This window comes from Phascolarctos cinereus, unplaced genomic scaffold (assembly GCF_003287225.1).
Source record: "Phascolarctos cinereus isolate Bilbo 61053 unplaced genomic scaffold, phaCin_HiC Scaffold_5;HRSCAF=322, whole genome shotgun sequence".
NCBI classification, from domain to species: domain Eukaryota; kingdom Metazoa; phylum Chordata; class Mammalia; order Diprotodontia; family Phascolarctidae; genus Phascolarctos; species Phascolarctos cinereus.
The window spans coordinates 335,049,769-335,072,503 of record NW_027555958.1 but is presented as its reverse complement, the minus strand read 5'-3'; the positions used below and the strand labels follow the sequence as shown (position 1 = coordinate 335,072,503).

General features: G+C 39.8%; 1 protein-coding gene across 1 annotated transcript in view; it reads right to left on the bottom strand.

Moving 5' to 3' along the window:
• Positions 1-250: 250 nt before the first annotated feature.
• The window catches only part of NTPCR (nucleoside-triphosphatase, cancer-related), a 36,406-nt gene continuing 13,921 nt past the window's right edge, over positions 251-22,735 (bottom strand). The window contains exons 4-5 of the mRNA XM_021000489.2: positions 10,115-10,324; positions 251-916 (exon numbers count right to left, since the gene is read on the bottom strand). Coding sequence (XP_020856148.1) covers positions 848-916; positions 10,115-10,324 — 279 coding nt within the window. The 3' untranslated portion in view covers positions 251-847. The remainder of the gene's footprint in view (positions 917-10,114; positions 10,325-22,735) is intronic.

Below are 22,735 nucleotides of genomic sequence, written 5' to 3'. Positions count from 1 at the left end.
TTATAATCTCAAGATGACAATCTTTCTTATCTCTTTCCTTCCTTTTATGGATGAGAAAACAAGACACAGAGAGGTCAAGCAACATATCTAATATAACACAGCCAAAGGATGGCATAGCTAAAATTAGAATTCAAAAGGCCTGAGTTTCCAGCCCTATTACCCAGCCTTTTGAGTGACACTATCTCTCTATGTGTGCATCTGAGAATTCAAATTTTTTAAAGCCTTAATATGTTCAATATGAGTCTCCACCTGTTTTTAACTATCTTATTTATTTGAATATTTGTAAAGGATAAACAAGCAAACAACAACAAAAATATGGGGAAAGGACTTTAAACAATTTTCTTTTGGAGTAATAATAGTAATAAATCAAACTCTTATGCCACATTAAGTTACACGAGACTAATGATGCACCTGGATAGGAATTTGATTTTCATGACATGCAAAATTGATTAAGTGGTGAACTCTTCTTTCCCTCTTCCCCTGAACACATTTATAAACTTCAATGGGACAAATTCCATCTAATATTCTCCAAACCATTTCTCATTTCATAATTAACCCAAATCATGCACACGACTGCAAGAGGAAATAAACAGAAAGCTTTAAGCATAAATAAACCATAATGGATTGTTAATCTTGTATAGTCAATCCAGCATTAAGTCTAATTTGATCTTTTAAACACTTTATGGAAAACATCTGTCAAGATTTCTTTGGAGAAGCCACAAAGGTTTCAAGCACTCAGTTATCATAAACCTGATGGCGTAAAAGCCGAATGGGCTGAGTACCAATCAGACACCACTTGAAACACGCCACTACTTCTCTGACACAAAGGACGGGGCACAAATGAGCATTACTTTCGGCAGCTCTGCACAGTTGCCACGATTTCTTGTAAAAGGCTATCTCTGTTTTCCTTCGTGACCTGTGGGGAAAAAAGAAAAAAGACCAATAAGGCCAGACACCAGGCTTTTCTTCATTATTCCCTTTACTACTTCAGTGCTAACTGAAGGCACCCAAAGCTTCACTGGGAAAAAGGACATATTGTATATTTCACTTAAGAACACATCATTTTGAAGATACTGATGTCTGTTCTCAGCATCAATACTTGCAAATCAATCAATATTTATTAAATGCCTACTATGTGCTCTGTTGGGGGCAGCCAGGTGGTACAGTAGATAGGCCTGGAGTCAGGAAGACTCATCTTCCTGAGTTCAAATCCTGCCTCTGACACTTATTAGCTGTGTGACCCTGGGCAAGTCATTTAACCCTGCTTGCCTCAGTTTCCTCATCTGTAAAATGAGCTGGAGAAGGAAATGGCAAATTACTCCACTGTCTTTGCCAAGAAAACACCAAATAAGATCACAAAGAGTTGAACACGACTGCAAAAGAATCCACAGCAATCATGCAATGGGCTTAAGGATATGAGCTTTTTCAAGAAGATTATACTTTGCACAGGGAGAAAAACTTATAAGAAACAAGCAGACAACCCTCTAAGACAACATTTATCTAAGAGGTAACATGGTACAGTGGAAAGAGTCCTGGTTCTGCGACCAGAGGTACTGGGTTCAGATCCTGCCTGTGTGATCATGGGTAATTCACTCAGCCTTCCTAATTCTTAGTTTCTTCATCTATAAAATCAAAAGGTTGGATTAGAGGGTTTCTAAGATCTCTTTCTGCTCCAAGGCTATGATCCCCTTAGGCTTTATTAGGCTCCTCAGGGAAGGCACTATATTTGATTTAATTCTGTAACAATCATAATTTGTAGCTGATATTTATATAACATTTGAATCTATGAAGGCACTTTGTAAACATGATCTCATTTGGGCCAACCCTGAGGTAGACAGTATGGGAATCTCTGTGATTTTATCTCTCCAACATAGCAACTTGCCTTACCAATAGACCCCAACCTATCTGTGGCTGGGTATGTAACTCCTATGGAGTTGTCTGAAATGATGCGACCATGGTCACGTGGCTGGTGTCTTCAAGGCAAGTCAACAAAATTGATTAAACATCCACCATATGCCAAGCACTGTGCTAAGTGCTGGGGGGGGGGGGAACAGACAAGAAAACCAGTCCTTGTCCTCAAGTAGCTAACAATCTAACAGAGGAGATAACATGCAAATAACTACATACAAATATAAACTGGAGATAATCTCTGGGGCAGTAGAATTAAGAGGGATTGGGATAGCCTTCCTGTAGAAGGTGGCATTTTATCTGAGACTTCAAGGAAGCCACAGTAAGAGGAAGAAGAAAAATCTAGGCATGGGGAACAGCCAGTGAAAATACAAGGAATATGGCAATGGAGTGTACTGTGGTGGGGATAGCAAGAAACCAGTTTCAGTGGTTGGCACAGTGCATGGTGTAAGAAGACTGGAAAGGAAGTTTTCCTGACTATAAGCTCAGCATTCTATCCACTATACCACACTAAATTTTTGTGTTGTACAAGTATATGGCTATTATTAACATTCCCATTTGACAGATGAGTAAACTGAGTCTCAGAGAGGTTACATGGCTTGTTCACTATCACACAGGCATTAAGTGTCAGAGAAGCATAATTTGTACCCAGGCCTTCCCAACTCCAAGTCTATAACACTACCATACCACAATGGGGTTTTTTTTGTAGTTTTTTTCCAGAACCTAGAGCAATGCAATTCCCAGAGAAGGCATGTCATAATAACTGTCAGATTAATGGTTGAGTGTCAGAGAATGCCACAAACTGCTGTCGGGGTTACTATACAAATGATGGAAAACAGTGCGAGACATCTGATGTGGTTCTCGAGAATTTGTGAGATGCTTCCATGAAAAACACATTTAACCTCTGTAGTGGCTAAGAACATCTTTGGGATTTATAAAACCTAAAGGATGAGGACACCTGATCTTTGTAGAAGAAAACAGGTTTTAAAATTTAGAATCAGAAAGGCCTCAGGGATGCTCAGAGCACTCAATATACTCCATGCCCTGACAAGAATCAATATGCTTCCAGAAAGCCAGTCATTCACTCTTTTAGATTTATGGCTCAAATCTTATTACAACAAATATCCCTATAAAGCAAAAAGACTGTCAAGGCCCAGCCAACGTAGTAGTGACTACACCAAAGCCCTGGTATAATACGACATGAGGATGTGGTCAACTCCCTGGAGTTTGCTGTCCTGGGTTCTGAACTGAAATAAGACCAGGCTCGCCATTTTAACGCATCCCCACTGGCTTCTTGTGTGGGCTGAGCCAAGGCTCACTTCCTCTGTTCTAATAACACTGGAGGGATTCAAAAACATTCTGACTTCAAGATGCAAAGAATGACTTTTCAAAGGAAAAATTCCATCTTGAGAAAACAATAATCAGCTACGGACAGTATATAATGTCTCAGTAAGGGACAAAGACCAACCTCACAACATATGGCGTGAGGGGGCATTCATGACATGGGAATTCCTTACACTCCATTCTCTTATGAAACACAAGACAGAAACGGGCTGAGGAAACAGAGAGGAGGAAAACAGGAAACAGAGACAAGATAGAAAGAAACTAAAAAGAAGGACAGAAAGGGATGTGAGCACACTTTCTTCTGACGCAAATGGTCAGCTATAGATTCCTAAGGGCAAAAAACAGCCAAAGGAATGCCAGCTATGACTTCTTTCTCTGTCACATGGATGATGCCCCAGGGAATGAGGATGTATAATTAAAGAGTCAGTGTGGCATAGTAAATTAGAACTGGATGTCTGGGATTTACAACACACTTCTGCTTCTTATGCAACCACGGGCAAGTCATTTCTCTTCTTAGGCTCAGTTTCTTCATCTGTAAAATATTTCCGACCTCAGAGTATTATTGTGAGGACCGAATAGGATCATTTAAAGAACTATGTAATCCCCAAAAGGCCATCATACATCAGCTATGATTATTATTTCTTTAATATTTCCAACATGGATAAGTTGGTTCTCAGACAACTGAGTCTGTCGCTGGGTTCAGGCTTCCCAGAGCTGACCCTCCACTGTTACAGTCTCTGAGACACTGGGATCCCCTTCACAGATGATGATCAAAAGATTTTGATTTTTCCACAACATAGCCACTGACATCATTGATGTAAATACATTGAAATCTCCTTAGCCATCAGATTTGAATGACTTTGTATTGGGCAGCTCCAATATTGCTCAGAATAAATATGACTTAATATAAATTGAGTGAAAAACACATGAGATAACTGCAAATTAACAAGGGGGTTGGGAGAGTGTTATTTACCTAAGTGTAATTAGGGATAAAGATAGTGATTTCACTAGTATGAAGGACTTCTGGAGAAGGACAATCCATCACCAGTGCTGGTTGGGACCGTCTCTTCAACTTAAGAGTCTTGGAGAATGGGCCAGGGCACTGAGAGCTTACAGGATTTGCCCAGAGCCTAGATCTAAGCACAGTTTTTCCTGGCTCTGAAGTCAGTTTTTTTTTTCTGGATATGCTTATTATCTATTTATGTTGTCTCCATGATAAAATGCAAAGCTCTTTTAGAGTTATTATTATCTCATTCTTTATACTTATAAACCAGAGAGCCTGGCACAGTGTGGTGGTGGGGGGCATAGAATAGGATTGATTAATCACAACTAGATGGCACAGTGCTGGACCTGGAGTTAGAAAGATATGAGTTCAAATCTAGACTCAGACATTCATGAGCTAGGTGACTCTGGACAAGTTACCTCTCTATGCCTCATTTTCCTAATAGTAAGACCTACTTCCTAGGGACAAATCATATTTCTTTAGTGACATGTAGCCCAACTCCCTGAGTTTACAGATGAGGATGCTAATATGGACAGGTAATGGGCAAAAGCATAAGGCACCAATGAATAATTAATGTTTCTTGAAAGACTTTCAGGTAGATGGATAGATAAATGTGTGGGGAGAATCATAAGCCACAGCTAAGAACATCTCAACCAGTTAGTTAGTTACCAAGACATGTAAATCTAATACATACATATGTGTATGTACGTGTAGGTACATTTATACATTTGATTCCATATTTTTATATATGTATAATATATATGTGTGTGTGTGTGTTCTTTCTTAAGAAAGGCATCTTTTTCTTTAACTGACTACTAGAACCAAATAACCATTTTCTAAGATAATTATATCAAGTAGATTCCATACTAGACCATTAAAAATTATCTTTAGGCAACCTGGAAATATATTGAGCAGCCGTGTGGCACACTGGATACAACACTGGGCCTAGAGTCAGGAAGATCTGAGTTCAACTCTGGCCTTAGACACTTATTGGCTGTATGACCCTGGGCAAATCACTTAACCTCAGTTTCCCAAGGTTGTTTTGAGGATAATAAATGAGATAATAGTAAAGTATTTAGCACAGCTGACACGTTGTTGCTGCTGTTTAATTGTTTAGTTGTGTCTGCTTCTTTGTGCCTCCACATGGAGCTTTCTTGGCAAAACATACTGAAGTGGTTGCTATTTCCTTCTCCAGTGAATTAAGGCAGAGGACGAGTGACTTGCTCAGGACCATCTGAAGCCGGATCTGAGCACGATCCATTAAACCATCTGGCTGCCTGACACATAGTAAGTGATGGGGTGCAGCCCAAATTGAGGTCTTCACCCCTTGCCCCAAAGGGAATCTGGCTTCCCACTTTAGGTTCCTTATCCCCTTATCTCCCTTTGAGAGCCTTGGCCCCACCTTTTTGATTCCATTATCTATTCCCATTGTCTACTCAATCTGTCAGACCTTCCAATCAGAATTCTCATCCACACCCTTTTCCCAGACCCTCCCCTGATTACCCAGAGTCATTTTAGTATATAAGATCTCCCCTGGCCCTCATTAGGGCTGCAGAATCTCAAGCCCAAAAGGCTGAGACTTTCTCATGCCCACCCGTCCTCACGGGCATCACCTGGCCTATGTGTTTTATCACTAATAAACTTTTCCTCCGGCTGGAAGAAGATTTGAGTTGAATTCTTTCAGACAGGGACCAGTACCATGATCTTGGGGTTCCCAGCACCTCAAAACCTCTAGACCTCTTCAGTAAGCACTATATAAATGTTAGTTATCATTATCATAACTATTATAGCATATAATTATATATCATACATATTAAATCACATATATAACATTATTATCATAATTATTATTGTTGCTATTGTTATTATATTTCTAAAACTAGATTCAGAGGACTCTTACTCTCTGGGATCTAGGTAACGTACCAAGAAAGACTGGAAAAAATTATTTTCAAAGATTCTTAACAGATTTCCCCCTCTATTCCAATAAATACTTTAAAAAAAATAAAGGTCAATAAGTAATAATAAATTTGGAAATTACATTATGCTTGGAATGATTCCACGCCTAGAACTCCTCTCCTACCTCTACCTCCTGGCTTTCTTGACTTCCTTTAATACACAACTTACATCCCACCTTCTGCAAGAAGCCTTTTCCATTTCTCTTAACTTTAGTGCCTTCTGTCTGAGATTATCTCCCCTTTATCTGTCTATCTCTCTCTCTCTCTATCCATCCATCCATCTATCTATATCTACATATTTGTACATAGTTGTCTGTTTATTGTCTCTCTCATTAGACTGTGAGCTCCTGGAGAGCAGGGGGCTGTTTTTCGCCTTTCTTTGTATCCCCCAGGCCTTACCAAAGTATCTGACACATAATAGGTCCTTGATAAATGCTTATTGACTTAGCTCTTTCAAAGGGATGCTAAAGTGCAACCAAGGGAAAGTCAATCTAGGAAGAATGAGAGATGCTCAGGACAGAAATTCTGAGGACACAAAGGAAAACAATTCCAATGAAGATGAAAAATGGGATTTGTGATGGGAGACAGTAATGTGGCTACACAGGGAACTCCTCAACCATCTTAGATTTGATTTGATTTTATTATTCTTTTGGTTTTTGGTGAGGCAATCAGGGTTAAGTGACTTGCCCAGGTCACACAGCTAGTAAGTGTCAAGTGTCTAAGGTCGGATTTGAACTCAGGTCCTCCTGACTCCAAGGCAGAGCTCTATCCACAGCACCACCTAGCTGCCCCAACCATCTTAGATTGTAAAAATAAATGTGCAGATCCTGGAAGCAAGGCCAGGTAATAGAGAATGACTATAAGAGTGAGACATGCTCCTTGTGAAAAAGAATGATAGGAATGTCAAAGCTTAGAATGAGCTGAAGCTAAAGACAACAAAAAATGGGTTTATTTTAGGTCTAGGGATACAGATTGGGACTAGATCTATGATTTTATCAATACGGGAACTAACATTTACACGACTCTTTAAGGTTTGCAAAGCACTTCACATTTGATCACAGATGGTATGCTCATCAAATATGCAGATGAATCAAAAAGGAAGGGATAACTTGCACACACATCACATTGATAAAAAAGTCAGAATCCAAAATAACTTTTTCTAACTTTTGTTTGATGGTCTCATTCCAGGGTCCATTCCAGCTCTAATATTTGATGATTGAGGCTGAGGTGGTGTAGTAGACTACCAGACTTGGGATCAGGAACATCTGAATCCAAATCTTGCTTCCTATATTTACTATCTGACTCTAGGTAAGTCACTTAATCTCTTTCAGCTTCAATTTCCTCACCTGTAAAATGATAACGACACTAACCTCACAGGGTTGTTATGAGGATCAAAAGATGCAACTGGAGCTGGAGTCAGGAGGACCTGAGTTCAAATCTGGCCTCAGACACTTGACACTTACTAGCTGTGTGACCCTGGGCAAGTCACTTAACCCCAACTGCCTAACCAAAAAGAAAAAAATGCAACTCGAGCAGTACCTTTCACATGATATCTTTCCTGAATCCTCAACTGCCAGTGCCCTTCCTCCCAAATTACCTTATCTTCAACTATTTTTAACATAGTCTATTTACCTTTATTCTCTTTACACTCATATATGTACTTGTTCTCCTCAATTACAATATAAACACAAGTTCAGATGTTTTCATTCACTGTATTTGTATCACCTAGCACAGGGCCAGACACGTGACAGGGACATAATCGATACTTGTCACATGTTTATATAACTTGTTTTCAATTTGGTTACAAGGAAACACACACAGACCCCAAAGGAACATAAGGAGGACACGAATACTTGGAGAAAACAGGGCCTTTCTTAAGAATACAGGGCTAGTCACAGACTAATTTCTAATCACAGAGAGGGAAAAATGTAGGCATTGTCTTAATTCTAATCTTAGAGAGGAGAAAATGTTGGTATTGTCTTAATTTCTAATCCCAGAAGGTAAAAATTTTGGTATTATCTTAACTTCTATCCTAGAGAGAAGAAAATGCTGCCATTATCTCAAGGAAACCTTAACTTCTAGACTTAAAAGTCAACGGACCATCCCCATTTGCCTGATCTGTTAGGCCCTCCTGATTAGATTAGTTTATTCACTTCTGTTTCATGCTCTAACACTGGCAGTTCTCATGGCTTCCAGACCTACTGACCTTCTGATAACTTAATCTGTCTTTATAACCAATCATCTTCCGCTGCCTATCTCCCTAGAAACACTATATTCATCACAGAAAACTCCTTATCTAGGAGGCCCCATAAGAGAAAGAGCAGTGAGTGTCTGAGCTCTCTAAAATGTTAGAAAGAAAATAGAATTTGAAATCCTGTTGTTTTTGGAAAGTAAGCTGAGCATTTAGGTATGTTAACCAAGATTGCTCCTCCTTCCCAGGCTGGCCTAAGTCTTCATGGCTTTTGGGTGCTTTCATGACTTCAGGAAACCTTGAGGGTCAACAGCTGGCTCTGTGGTCATACTGACTACAGCTACCATTGTGACTGATGACTTTAAGCAGGTTGATTAATAGTCAACTTGAATCTTCATCACTGTCTCTTAGCAGTCAGCTCTAAGTACTACCACCAACTGGGAATGGAAAAGGAAATAAAATAAGGGAGAAGGAAGGAAGACCAAGCAAAGAAAGAAAGACGGTAGAAAACAAGGTAATTCTACACTTCAGGGATCCATGATTTTATCAGTGTGGGGGAGACACACATGCTGATCACATTCCACTATGGCCCAGCAGAGTTTTGTGAGTTGATGCAGCTGAAAAAATTCAGCAGCTTGGAGCCTTCTGGTAATGCCCCTCTTCAAATTTAACTTGGCCAGTCAACGGATAAAAGATCATGCAAGGCCCATTCTCACGGTCTCTAGAGCTCAGTGGAAGCTACCAGTGGAGACAGTCTGCTGGGATAGCCTTTGATAATCAATGGGTTGTCTCCAATAGAAGTGAGATAAGAAGAAATGAAAGGTTTATAATTGGTAGGGGTCCTGTGGAACCTGTGGGGCAGCTAGGTGGTTCAGTGGATAGAACACTGGGCCTGGAGTCAAATCTTTCCTGAGTTCAAATCCAGCCTTAGACACTTACTAGCTGTGTGACCCTGGGCAAGTCATTTAACCCTGTTTGCCTCAGTTTTCTCATCTGTAAAGTGATCTGGAGAAGGAAATGGCAAACCATTTCAGCATCTCTGCCAAGAAAATCCCATATCGACTCACGAAGAGTCAGACACAACTGAAATGATGGAACAATAGTAACTGTGGAACCTGGGTGTCTCCTGACTCTAAGTCTATCAGTCTTTCCGTTATAGCACACTTTCCAACACTAGGAACTATTAGTTAATTACCAAGCATTTATTAAACACCTATGATGTGCTAGGCACTGAAAATACAAAGACATAAACGAAACAAGTCCCTGTTCTCAAGAAGCTTATATTCTTTAGGATGAAACAACATGTATACATTTTTTGTGTATAAAAAATAAATATTAGATAGCTTTAGGGAGACACACTAGCAGCTTGAAGGAATCAGAAATAGCCTCATGTAGGAGGTGACATCTGAGTTGAGTTTTAAAGGAAATTAAATATTCCAAGGGGCAGAGGTAAGGAGGGCGTGCAGGCAAAAAAGCAGGATGAGAAACCTCGGGAGAGTTCCAACTTCTCCTGACACTGGTCTGATCTTTGTGATGTAGCCCCATGATTTGATTTGAAATGTTATGAATTCCCAGAAAGTCAGACACACCCACATTAAGTTTTAAGTGTAAAAAGGCACTCCCAACATTGATACAAATTATTTTTGGACTCCTTGCTGTTAGGGTCATTCTCTTCTTACACGATAGAGACAACAGAGAACTGTTTATACTTACATTGAACACCTTAACATCATTTCTGTTTCTTATTTCTTCCACGAGTGTCAATGGCTTTCCTTTAGGGATGGGTATTGTGCCAAGGATCACAGTCCCTGGGCTGGAGAGAGTCTGACGCACAGTGTGAATGAAAGTCTGACTAAAGAGTTCCATTTTCCCAATCTCATCAACGATACACACCCTCTTCCCAGAGCTGGGACCAGCATCTGCCTGTGGATTTTAAAGACATATTAGATATGACACCAAAGCCCCAGATGTGTAAACTGGAGGAATTCTTCTTCCCTCCACGGTTATCCCAGTCAACCAATAAGGTATGTGTCTGAGTTGGTGAATATATCCGAGTAGGTCAACTCCCCTTTGGATATTAACCACTCATGGGAAGCAAATAATTCATCTAGGGAACCTAGAAACATTTAATAAATTATCTCTGCCAAAGCAATCTAGCATTCTACAGCTGTCTAGAAAACTGTGTTTCTTTCCCAAATGGTAAACGATTGATATTTGACAAAAGTTGTTTCATCTCCCCCTAGCTAATCACTGTAATTACTCCAATAATGACCAAACTTTATATTTGCATTCCTGCAAACAAAAAAGACCCAACCACTCTGTAAAGCAATGTGAAATTATATTTAAAAAAGCAACTAAAATGTCCATATTCTTTGACCCAGAGATTCTACTGCTGGGCATATGCCCTCAAGGAAGTTATAGAAAGATTCCAAAATTCATTAACAGCATTTCTTGTAACAGCAAAGAACTAAAAGCAAAGTAGCTGCCCGTGGACTGGGGAATACCTAAATAAACTGTTGTGTATCAATATGATGGAGTATTACTTAGCCAAGAGAAACAATGAATATGAAGAACATGGAGAAGCATGGGAAGACTCAGATGAACTGATAAAGGAAGTAATAAAAACCAGGAAAACAATATATACAAGTAACCACTACAATGAAAACTGAAAGAGTAATATTTAAAAAAAAAAAGGGAAACAACTCTACAATTATAATGACCAAACTTGGTCTTAAAGAAGAGATTAAAAAAATGAACCTCCCTCCTCCATATGCAGAAGGGAATTATACTATGGGTGTGGAAAACTGCCTATTTGACTCAGTTGATGTTGCTGAACCTTTGCTTCTTCCCTCTTGTTTTTACTCTTTGTAACAACGGATAACTCTTTGGTGGGGAAAGAAAAAGAAATATATTTGAAATGAAGGTATTGTCAATAAAAAAAATTTTTTTTAAAGAAAACAAACACAAGTCTAAGTGACCCAAGCTTAAAAGAAATCAACATAGGGATGAAAGGAAACTAACAATAATAACAAGACACATTTCTGTAGCACTTTAAGATTTAGAAAGTGTTTTCCTCACAACAGCCCTGAGAGGTAAGCATTATGTTATTATCCCTGCTCATTTTTTTATTGTTCAGTCATTTCAATTGTGTCTGATGCCTCATGACCCCATGTAGGGTTTGCTTGGCAGGGACAATGGAATGGTTTGCCATTTCCTCCTGAAGCTCATTTTACAGATGAGGAAACTGAGGCAAACAGGGTTAAGTGACCTACTCAGGGTCACACAGCGGTCTGAGGCCAGATTTAAATTCCAAGATGAGTCTTCCTGACTGCAGACCCCCAACACTGTGCCATCTAGCTACCCCTTATTATCCCCATTCATCTAAAAGAAAAGGAAATATCAGCTATTAAGACTCTATTGTCAGATCTTTTAAAGTTGATTTCCATAGATCTATATCTAATTTCCCACTGAATCTTGGTCTCCAGCACTATACAAAGTGCCTTTCACATAGCAGAGGCTTAATAAACATTGGCTGAATTGGATTGTAATTGTGAATACACCCATAATGTCTTCAGCAGCTGCTCTGGGGAGGGGTGGTGAAAAGATTTCCAGATACATAGGAATGAGGGTCACTAAAGGTAGGTAGGCTTGTTCTCTCTACCACTGGAATGTCCTTTCTGCCAATCTATGTCCATTACCTCCTACAAAATCCATTGCTTCAAGGAATATTAGCTGACAAGTACATAGCCCTAAAGACCCAAAAAATAGAAGCTGTCACTATGCTCATTCAGTACAGGAGAGGCAGTGATTTGCCCACAGTCTCACAGCTAGTAAATATTAAAGGCAGGATTGATAACCAGGTCTTTCCTGATTCCAACAGCTTTCAACCTCCACCTGGCTCTGATCAATCTCTTACTCTGCAATCACTCAGCATTTATAGAAACCCTTGATTTTACACTAGCAGATATGTTTGTTACACCATTAGTGCCATTATGCTAATTGGTGTGCTCATGCTCTATTTCCCACACCTGTATTTTAGATGTCTAGCCCTTCCACAGAGACTACAACTGTCTACTTCATTGAAAATAGTTGAACAAATTGATGTTGGATGAAGGATAGTGTTTGTAAACTAGAGAGACTTTTGAGGGCCAAAGGGTTTTTGAAACTGTTCTTAAGGCTTACTTACAGAGCATTTCCCATCTAAAGATTTTTAAAAGTCCTTGACAGCCAACGCATCTGTCCATTCCCTTTTCCCCCTGCACTGTCTCCCCCTTAAGTTCCATAGTTAGAAACCCCTTAGGAAGTGTTTGCCATATGTTAGTGATTCAAATCACTCAACAGAATCAAATGGGGGAATGAGAGAAATGATTATTAATAACCAATGATTTGGGGAGATTCAGAGTTCCCCCTTTTTCTTTTATCCTCATTTCAAGACCTCAGTCTCTGAAAGTTGAGATAATCTCCTCTATCCAGACCTCACCCTACAGTGTTCTACTCAGGTTTGGGTGGGGATAAATTCTTTGAATAGATGGCCCAAGGCTAGGGCTAATTTAGAAGTAAATGAAATAATCTAAGTTCAGGTCTAGCACCACACTGTAATATTCAGTTTCTCATTAACTGTTAGCCAATCAGAGTTGACTGCCATCTTCCAGAACACTCCTCTTCCAAAAGGGCACAGAAGCTGTGAACCTGCCACCATGACTGTCTTTGGTCTAAGAGAGAAATGGCCCAATGACCACCCTTTTATTAAAATGCTTGCATTATTACTAAAATGATTAAATCACCCAGAAAAAAAAGTATTTTACAGTTATTTCAAATTATCTTCCTCACTTTTCACCAACACTGGTATGATTTGGCCAAGCCCCTATGGCAAAACAATTGCAGCACTGGGGGCAAATGAGAAATCTGCAAAGCAGGGAGAACACTGGAATTGGGAGTCACAAAGAGCTGGCTTCCAATCCCACCTCAAACAGTTGGGCAAATCAGTTAACATCTTCTAACCTCAGTTTACTTATCTGTAGAATAGGAATAAAAACAGTACCTACTTCACAGGGCAGTTGTGAGAAGTGAATAAGAAAATGCTTGTCAAATGCTTTTGCAAACATTAAAGTGTATGTAAATGTCAGCTCCTAGTCATCATCATCACAGTTAAAAAATTAAATTGACATTATCTCCATTTTTGTAACTGATTCTATTTTGTTACTGTTTTCATTCGGTATCACCACAGGCGTTTTTTAACTGCCTAAGTCATGTTTCATTTGTCTCAGAGTTCAGTTTGGAAATTCAGCTTTCTTGTAAATCACTCATTGTCTCTGAGTTAAGTTTAGAAGTTCAGTTTTCCTGCTAACCACTGTTTTATTCTTGTCTCAAAGAAGTCTGTTATCCTTGAAGGATGCAGGTGGATGCCAGGAAGTCTGCTCTGTTATCCAAGACAGTCTGGTCCACTAGTGCTAACCTCCCCTAGCCGGTGGATTGAAACAGTGAAAACTTCTGGTTGTCACTAGTCCCTTTCATTCCCAATTTCCAGCCAATTATATTATTCCTCACACTTGTTGTGATGCTACAAGCTTTGTAACCAATCATATTGATTTCTCCATCTATGATGCTGCTTTCTATTTTTTCAATTCTCCTTTTATCCACAGAAATGATCTGTCTGCCCTGATTTAGGGTCTTCTGGCTTGCTGGGGAGCTGAGGGACCCTTTTCATTGTTAACTACTAGCCTTACAAACAAATTGAACATACTTCGAACTTTGTGCCTCAGTTTACCTTAATTTCAATGGTGGCACAGTATTAACTTCAGACCCTATTTACCCCAGCCTACACAACAACATTTCAACACTAAAGAACCTCTCTTCCCCAAATGACCTGTCATTTCCACTTGACAGTATAAAATCATCAAATCTTTTTTTTAAGGCAATTGGGGTTAAGTGACTTGCCCAGGGTCACACAGCTAGTAAGTGTTTGGTCTGAGGCCAGATTTGAACTCAGGTTCTCCTGACTTCAGGGCCAGTGCTCTATCCACTGCACCACCTAGCTGCCCCTAAAATCATCAGATCTTTAGAGTTAGAAGGGACCTCACAGATCAGTTAGGACAAGCCTTTTTCATTTTCCAGATGAGGAAACTGAGACCCAGAGAGATGGAATGATTCAGCAGAATTTGATTCAAACTTAAGAGTTCTCTTCCACTGTACCAGTTGCATGAAGGAATTTTAAATTGGGGTGCTAATGCTATAGCCATTCTAACGCTAAGTGATTCTCAGGCAAACCTTAATTCAGTTCAGTTCAGACTCTAGATTTGTGTAAAGGAGCTAAAAGAGGGGAAACACGATACTTTGATACATCCATGGATTTGAGATCTGATGCAAAGGTTTTAGATTAGATCTAAAACATGCCATCACCTCTTTCCTAATCTATTTCAACAGCCTCCTGACTCAAATCTCAACCCGTTACAATCCATGCTTTATAGACCACTGTCAGTCCCCTACTTAAACTCCAGTGCCTCTTCCTATTTATTGCTTTCAGAATACAATATAAACTTCTCTGTTTAGCTTTTAAAGCCCTAGACTCAACCTATCTTTCCAGGCTTACAGTAATGCATTCTCCCTCCAGCCTAAACTGACCTTCTCCTCGTTCTTCACACACAGAATACTCAACTTACAGTTTCCATGCTTTACGCTGGCTGCCCCCATTTCTGGAATGCATTCTCTCCTCACCTTTCATCTTATAGAATTCTTCTCTTTTTTTCAAGATACAGCTCAAGACCCACTTTCTACATGAAGCCTCCTCGAGAGGCTAATGCCCTCTCTCCCTAAACTTTGTTGTTTTTGTTCAGTCGTCGTGACCAACTTTTCTTAATCCCATTTGGGGTTTTCTTAGCAAAGATACTGGAGTGGTTTGCCATTTCCTTGTCCAACTCATTTTACAGATGAGGAAACTAAGGCAAACAGGGTTAAGTGACTTGCCCAAGGACACGCAGCTAGTAAGTGTCTCAGCCAGATTTGAACTCAAGAAAATGAGTCTTCCTCACTCTAGGCCCTGCACTCTATCCACTGTGCCACCTAGCTCTCTAAACTTAGTGCTTACTTTCCATACATACATGCATACACACACATACACCTATTTACACACATCTACACACGTGTATATACACAGACATGCGTGTATATATATAAAATATTTATATTTAAATACATATATGTATATGTAAAATAAGTACCAAGTAGTTTAGAGAACTATGGTGTGTGTGTGTGTGTGTGTGTGTGTATACATGTGTGTATACACACCCACCCACACAGGCACACACCTACATACACTTATGTTATTTTCCATACATATGTATATATAGACATACACACACATATATAAAACTCCTTACAAGGAGGAATTGTTTTATTTGTATCACTAGCACCTAAGCATAACAGTGCATACAGTAGGTATTTAAATAAATGCTTGTTGACTGATTCCTCCACCAGTGCAGATTACAACCAAGCCATCCTATGTTATTCTTGTCCACATCTCCTCATAAATCCTGCAAAGGAGATCCATTAAAAGTACTTTAAAACTTATTCTGGGTCTGTTAAGTCAACAAGCATTAGAACGTGTCTACCATGTGCCAGGCACTGTGCTAAACCCTGAGAATTCAAAGAAAGGCAAAAAAGAGTCCCCACGCTCAAGGAGTTCATACACAGTCTAATGGAGGAAACAACATGCCACAAAATGCTGTGTGCAACATAATGCTAATGTCAACAATTGGAAATAATCTCAGAGGAAAGGCATTAGCATTGAAGGGAACCAGAGACACGTTCTTGTAGACTGTGGGGATTTGCCTGTGTTTTATCCTTCGTTCTTGAAAAGGACCAATGATACCAGGAGGGTGATGTCTTGACTTGCAAGTGAATTGGGTTTGAGTGAGGCAGAGCTGTGCAAAGTCACCAGCCTCACATGCTCCTCCAGAGTCTGCAGAGTCCAGTGGCAAAACATAGGCCAGGAAGACTGGACGATTAGACATGGCCCTGGATGCAGCAGTGAGAGACCTTGGCCTTTTTTTGCTTTGTTTTTTGTTTTTGCTTTTTAGTGAGGCAACTGGGGTTAAGTAACTTGCCCAGGGTCACACAGCTAGTAAGTGTCATGGGTCTGGAGCCAGATTTGAACTCAGGTACTCCTGACTCCAAGGCTAGAGCTCTATCCACTGTGCCACCTAGCTGCCCCGACCTTGGCCTTTTTAAACTAGGTCTCTCTCAGATTTCAGTTTGTCTGAGACGATACTCATTCAGTAGTCATAAGCTAAGTAAGAATTGAGGCAAAAGATGCAAGCACCCGACCACAAAAAAAATCATGCTATAATTATCCATCTGTCTGTCTGTCTGTATATCTACCTATCTATCTATCTATCTATCCATCCATCCATTTATCTATCTATGTATCTATCTATCTATCTATCTATCTATCTCTATCTATCATCATCCATCCATCCATCCATCCATCCATCCATCCATCTATGCATCCATCCATCCATCCAACCACCCATCCATCTGTTATAAAGATGTCGGCAAAAGCAAAAAGTTCTGAGACAGTTCATCTTTTTGAATGTTTAAATCTATCTCTGTCATCACAGGGGAAGCAAAAGTGGCCCTGGAAAGTAAGATACAGGACCCCGAAAAGGGAAGCCATCCTTTCCGTACAACAGCTCCCTTCTCAGGGCATGTCACCAATTAGCACAGGCCTTTTCTTTAGAATGAAGACTGATACTGATGGGGAGGAAAATGGAACTGAAGCCAGCAGCCACTTGTCCTCCAGACACACACAAAAGACATCCACCTCCCCAGCAAGCTTTATCTTTCTGGGTGCAAGCCAGTCTAATCGGCATGACTCTTATCAAGGATATGTTGGGTGCATTTTGCTGCCTCCATCTCAAGATTCTATGAATAATTATGGAGCCCTGTGAATTTCCTATACCACTATTTGAAGCCAAATAGAACTCTATTTTGGCATGTCAAAGTGACAGTTTTGAAAGCAGCCAATTCAGAAGGTATGTAACACTCTGAAAGGGAGGGGGGGAAATCACATATACATATATATATATATATATATATATATATATATATATATATATATATATATATATATATATATATATATATATTTAAAGTAAAAAAGAACAAAAACCAATAACTCTTCCTGCAAGTCTCAAGGATCTTCACCCAAATTAGATCACGCCTACATTATTCAAACACTGCTGGGAAGAGAGACATTTGGACACATGTGAAAATTCCATTTTCCAACCAAATGGAAATGCTCACTTTGAAAATATCACTTCCTTAAGCCTTCACACCTTGCAAAAAAATAGGAATTGTACTTATCCAGGGGCCACAGAAACCTTGCAGATGAGGAATTTAGATTATTGACCCTAAGAGAAATAGCATTTTCTACTGAAAGGTGATTCAATGGAATCGCACTATATATATGATAGAGTGGAAAGAGGACTGACTCAACCAGATCGTGGGACCAGGGTTCAAGTCCTACCTGTGAAATGTACTATCTACGTAACTAGGTATAAATGATTTAAACTCCTTGGGCCTCAGTGTTCCTATCTGTAAAATTAGGGGGTTGGACAAGATGGCCTTGAAAGCCTCACCCAGGCTTTATGATCTGAGGACTATTTACTATAGAGCAGTATTTAGTGAGATGAGTCTCTCTTGAATCATGGAAGGATTAATTAGAGTAATACCAAACAATCACAGAGTTTCAGAATTGGAAGAGACCTCAGTAGTCTCATCTGGTCCCATCCATTCTTAAGAAAGAATGTCCTCTACAACATCTGACAAGTGGTTATCCAGCCTCTGCTTGAAGACTTCCAGTCAGAAAAAACACACTACCTTCCCATGGCTCCCCATCTCACTTTTAGATTACTCCAAAGAGGGAGCTAAGTGGCATCTCAGATAGAGCACTGGACTTGGAATCAGGTAGACCTGAGTTCAAATTTTGCCTCAGACCCTTACTGGGCAGTACAACATTGGGTAAGTCATTTAGCCACTCTGCCCTCAGTTTTGTCACCTATAAAATGGGGATCATAATAGTATCTCATACAGGATGCCTGTAAGGATCAAATGAGTTACTTCCTTTGTATGTAAGTCTCCCCCCTCCCCTCCTTTCTTGCTCTGCAGTTAGGGTCCCTCACCAAGCAACAGGGCTTGGAGGTACTTTTCAGGTAGACAGTTACAAGGCTGTCCTGCACTTGGCCTGAAGATCTCAGGCTCTCAGTCCACTGGGTCGGTTCAAGGCCATGGACCTGGGTACACCTTTCACAGCATAGAGGACAAGGACGGATGCCTTAGCCGGAAGTGTATGCTCAATTGTGGTAATTCCCTCAGCACTAGGGAATTGGGGAAAACTGCAGTTGCTTTTTTGGTGCCTTGAGGCTTACTTACTGCCATCTGCCCCTCTGAATCCTCCTTCATGGAGGTTAAGGGAAAGTTAGAACAGCTAAAAATATCTTGGCATATTCTGGAGGTTTTGATCATTAAGGAGTCTTGAAACTCCTCTTTACAACCCTGGTCACTCCCTTCTCCCACTCCCTTCCCTTGAGTCATAGGAGAAGAGAGTTTCACCTTTTACCCCTCACCTTTGATTTTGATCCTTCCTATAAGAACTTCAGTCAAGAACTCAGCTCAGACCCCACCTTCTACACAAGAGCCTTTTCAGTCCTCCTCACTGCTAGTGTCTTCCTCTGAGACTACCTCCAGCCTACTCGGGATATATCTTGTATGCACACAGTTGTCTGTATGCCATCTCTCCAATTAGAATGGGAGCTCTCTGAGGGCAAGGCCTATGTTTTCACATGGTACTTAGCACTATGCCTGGCAAGTAACACACACTTAATAAACGCTTGCTGACTAAGGGACATACCTGATTATATCATCTGATCTTGTCAGGTAGGTTGCACAAGTATCCCACTTTCAGATGAGGACACTAAGGGTCCCATCAAACCGGGGTCACACAGCTATTAATCACCAGATCCAGGACCTAGAGTATGTCTGTCTTTCCTGTCTCTATAGCATATAGTATACTGTAGGCACTAAATAAAAGTTAACAAATACTAAAGGTAAAGTAAAAGTCACTATTCCTTTGTACACTTGATGAATATAAAGAAAATTAAAATAAGTCTTTTTGTAAAATATATATAGACATGTCTGTTCTCAGATTCTTTAAGAGTCTAGCCAATGAGTCTAGCTCGATTCTTAAAATCTGGCCCACTTGCATTAAGCGATACAAATACTTAAGATTCCTTAAGAGTCTGGCTAATATGGTGGATCTTTAATAAACTTTGTCTTTGACTGCAAAATAAATAAATAAATAGATAAATGAAATATGTATAGATATGTCTGGATAAAAGAATCCTAGACTGAGAACTACAGAATCTGAATTTGAATCCTAGCTATGTCAGTCATTCATGGTCTATGTGACCTTGGAAAAGTCATTTAACTTCTCTAGGCTTGTTTCTTTGTCTGTCAAATGAGGCAGTTGGTCCACAAGCTCTGTAAGATCCTTTCCAGCTTTAAATCTTCAAAGTCCAAGAATATATTCTTACGTTTCTCTTCAGCTGTACAGTGACTCTTGCCTCACCCTCTGTATTAATAATAGCTTACTTTGTTTTTTTCATCATCATTGTTAATATTTTTTTTAACAGCAAACATACTAATTGGTTTCTGTGCTTACCTTTTTCAGGGACAAGGCAGGGTTATGTAGAGGCAGGGGAGGGGATCAGATTATAGGAAGGTATATAGGTAGGGAGGGAAAAGGAAAAAGGGAAGGAGAGGAGGAGACAGGAGGACAGAGGGAAAGAGGAGGAAAGAGAATAACGAAGAGAAAGAAAAGATGGAGCAGATAAAGAGGGAGAGGAAGAGAGGGAGACACAGGAGAAGATGGAGGGGCAGAGGAAGAGAGAGAGGGAGGGAGAGGAATACAGAGAGAAGTGGAAAGTTAGAAGAAGAAAAAGAGGGAGAAGGAGCAGGAGGGAGAGGGAAAGAGAGTGAGAAAAGAGAAATGGGACAGAGAAACAGAGAGACAGAAAAATGGAGACAGAGAAACAGAGAGATTAAGAGCTGAAAGGGTCTTCAGAAGTCACCTAGTCCAATCCTAGTCCATTATTTGATAAATAATGAGCTACGGCCCAGAAAAAGCCAAGTGACTTGCTCAAGGCCACACTGGGAGTTGTATCCAAGCCAAGAAGGACTCAAGTCTTGTGCCTCCAAGTTCTCCAATGATCTTCCCGCTGCACTATGCTTTCTCCAGCCCTGCTACAATCCTTCTCTACAAACCACCAATCTAAGCAGGCTAGGGAAAAGCTATCTGCCACAGAATGGTCCCTTGAGTATAGAATTAGGATTTTTTGGAACCAAGCCAATCCAGGAATTTTTGCTTGCCTGTGCATTTTTGTTATGAGGGGAGTGTTCCTCTTCCTGCTCCCAACAAGAGAGAGATAAGATGAGAGGGAGAAAAAGCAGATATTTGCTCATTGAAATGGGTTGTACATGTTAGAGTTAGGATTTAAAAGCAGGGCCTCTGATTCTGAATCCATTGCTTTTCTCTCCACAGTGCCAAGCTGCCTCTCTCTAATAATGAGCAGTCAGAGCCTTAACTCTCTATTAAGAAACTATTTTTCAATCTAATGATCTGAATAACTTTTAAAACACATTTTTAAAAATTATAGAGTGGCTAATACATCATGACCAAGAAAATCCAATAAGGTATAACAATTCTATTACCTTGTCTCCAATTACTCTATGATTAAGGTACCTAGGGTCTCAGCCTATTCAATACTGAAAATACACATGTGAATTTATTTTTATGTAAGTGTACGTTACAATCCATTTTCAGAAAAGTACCTATTTGCAAAGAGGCAAATTAGTCCTTCCGGGGCTACAGAACCTCTTCCACATTTGGGATGCTTAGATGGCAACAATGGATGGAACCCTGGACTTGGGAGTCAGGAATACTTAACCTCAAATCTGGCCTCAAACACTAGCCATAAGCAAGTCACTTAAACTGTTTGCCTCAATTTCCTATCTGTAAAATAGGGATAATAAAAGCACCTGCCTTCCAATGTTGTTGAGAGGATCAGATAATATTTGTAAACTTTGGGCTGCTAGGTGGTGCAGTTTAGAGTTCCAGTCCTGAAGCAAGGAAAACTTGAGTTCAAATCTGGCCTCAGACACTTACCAGCCATGTAGTCCTGGGCAAGTCACTTAACCCTGTTTGCCTCAGTTTCCTCATCCATAAAATGAGCTGGAGAAGGAAATTGCAAACCACTCCAGCATCTTTGCCAAGAAAATCCTAAATGGAGTCACAGTATAGACACAACTGAAAAATGACTAAATGACAATGCAAACCTCAAAGAACTATCCAAATGCTAGCTAATAGTACTAATTGAGTGTACTTTTTTTGCAAAGAGGCAGAAAAGACCTGCCCTCTAATTCCTGCTGTATCTCTGTCTGAAGTTTTATCATGTAAGTGTTAAGGGATAATTGCTGAAAAGAGAAAAAAAATCCTTTGATTTGAGAAATGTTTTGATAAATTTTCAAACTTTGGATAATTGGGTCATATGTCTGTTTTATTCTTTAATGTAAAATGGTTAGGGTAGAAAAGGTAAGTGTGGGGCTCAAAACTAGTTCGAGTCCTGTGTCTCACACGTAATGGCTATGTGCCACTGGACAAGTTATTTTAACCCCTCAATACCTGAGGCTTCTCTCTAAAAGCAAAAGTCACAAAGCAAGGGCCAACATACTTTGGTGGAATGACTTTTCTCAGTGGGAGAAACAAAGAAAGCACAGGTTCAATTATTTTTTTAATTGCAGTTATCAGACTTAAGAATAAAACAAATTTCCTTCAAGAACATTTTTAGTTCATTTGTTTCATAAGTTCATAAGTTTGTGGAATTTTGGAGACTAAAGAAGATCATAAAAAGGTATTTACAAATAGATAATGCTGATGAGAAATTCTTGCTATCTGTTTGCAAACATTCCAATTCCAGCAGACGTTAACAAGAAATTTTCTTTTTCATCTTTTCAGGGGAAAGCTGACTATCCTCTTCTCTGATCTTAAATTGTGCCCACTCTAGACCAAATAGTGAACCAGATGAAGTGTGTCCATAACTTCTCTTTCTAAATTGTTTTCCCCTCTTCTTGGACTGCCTACCCCCAAATTTTGCCTAGCATTCTGCTGCTCCTAACCAATGCAAAACTCAAAACACCTACTTAAGGAAAGGATATGAAAAAAAATTTATTCACAGTAATCTATAAATGAATGAAAAAAAAATCATAGGATTACTCTTCTTA